The 319-nt window shown below is 60.2% G+C and overlaps 1 protein-coding gene across 1 annotated transcript in view; it reads left to right on the top strand.

Moving 5' to 3' along the window:
• EMH_0029660 (uncharacterized protein) overlaps positions 1–319 on the top strand; it is a gene marked incomplete at both ends in the record, with an annotated part of 10,360 nt that overhangs the window by 9,733 nt on the left and 308 nt on the right. Inside the window, one exon of the mRNA XM_013494327.1 lies at positions 3–319. Within this exon, the coding sequence (XP_013349781.1) occupies positions 3–319 (317 nt within the window). The remainder of the gene's footprint in view (positions 1–2) is intronic.

Genomic DNA, 319 nt, shown 5'->3' with positions numbered 1-319 from the left:
CAACAGCAGCAGCAGCAGCAGCGACGCAACAGTCATTCCACTGGGTGGGCCATGCAGCAGCAGCAGCAGCCTTACGTTCAGCAGGCTGTATGTGCGGATGCACAGCAGCAATTGCAGCAGCAGCTGCAGCCGCAGCAGCAGCAACTGCAGCAGCAACTGCAGCAGCAGCTGCAGCAACCAATGCAGCAGCAGCACCACCATCAAGAGCTGTTGTATCCTGCAGCACCGCATGCAGCAGCAGCAGCAGCAGCAACACCAGCAGCAGCAGCAGCAGCAGTTCCTGCTCCCCGTCACCAGCAGTTGCAGCAGCAGATGGTTC

The sequence above is a fragment of the Eimeria mitis genome, genomic scaffold, assembly GCF_000499745.2.
Source record: "Eimeria mitis Houghton genomic scaffold, Emh_scaff1108, whole genome shotgun sequence".
Taxonomy (NCBI): Eukaryota; Apicomplexa; class Conoidasida; order Eucoccidiorida; family Eimeriidae; genus Eimeria; species Eimeria mitis.
The sequence above is the reverse complement of the archived record's forward strand: the minus strand, read 5'-3'. Positions and strand labels throughout refer to the sequence as shown.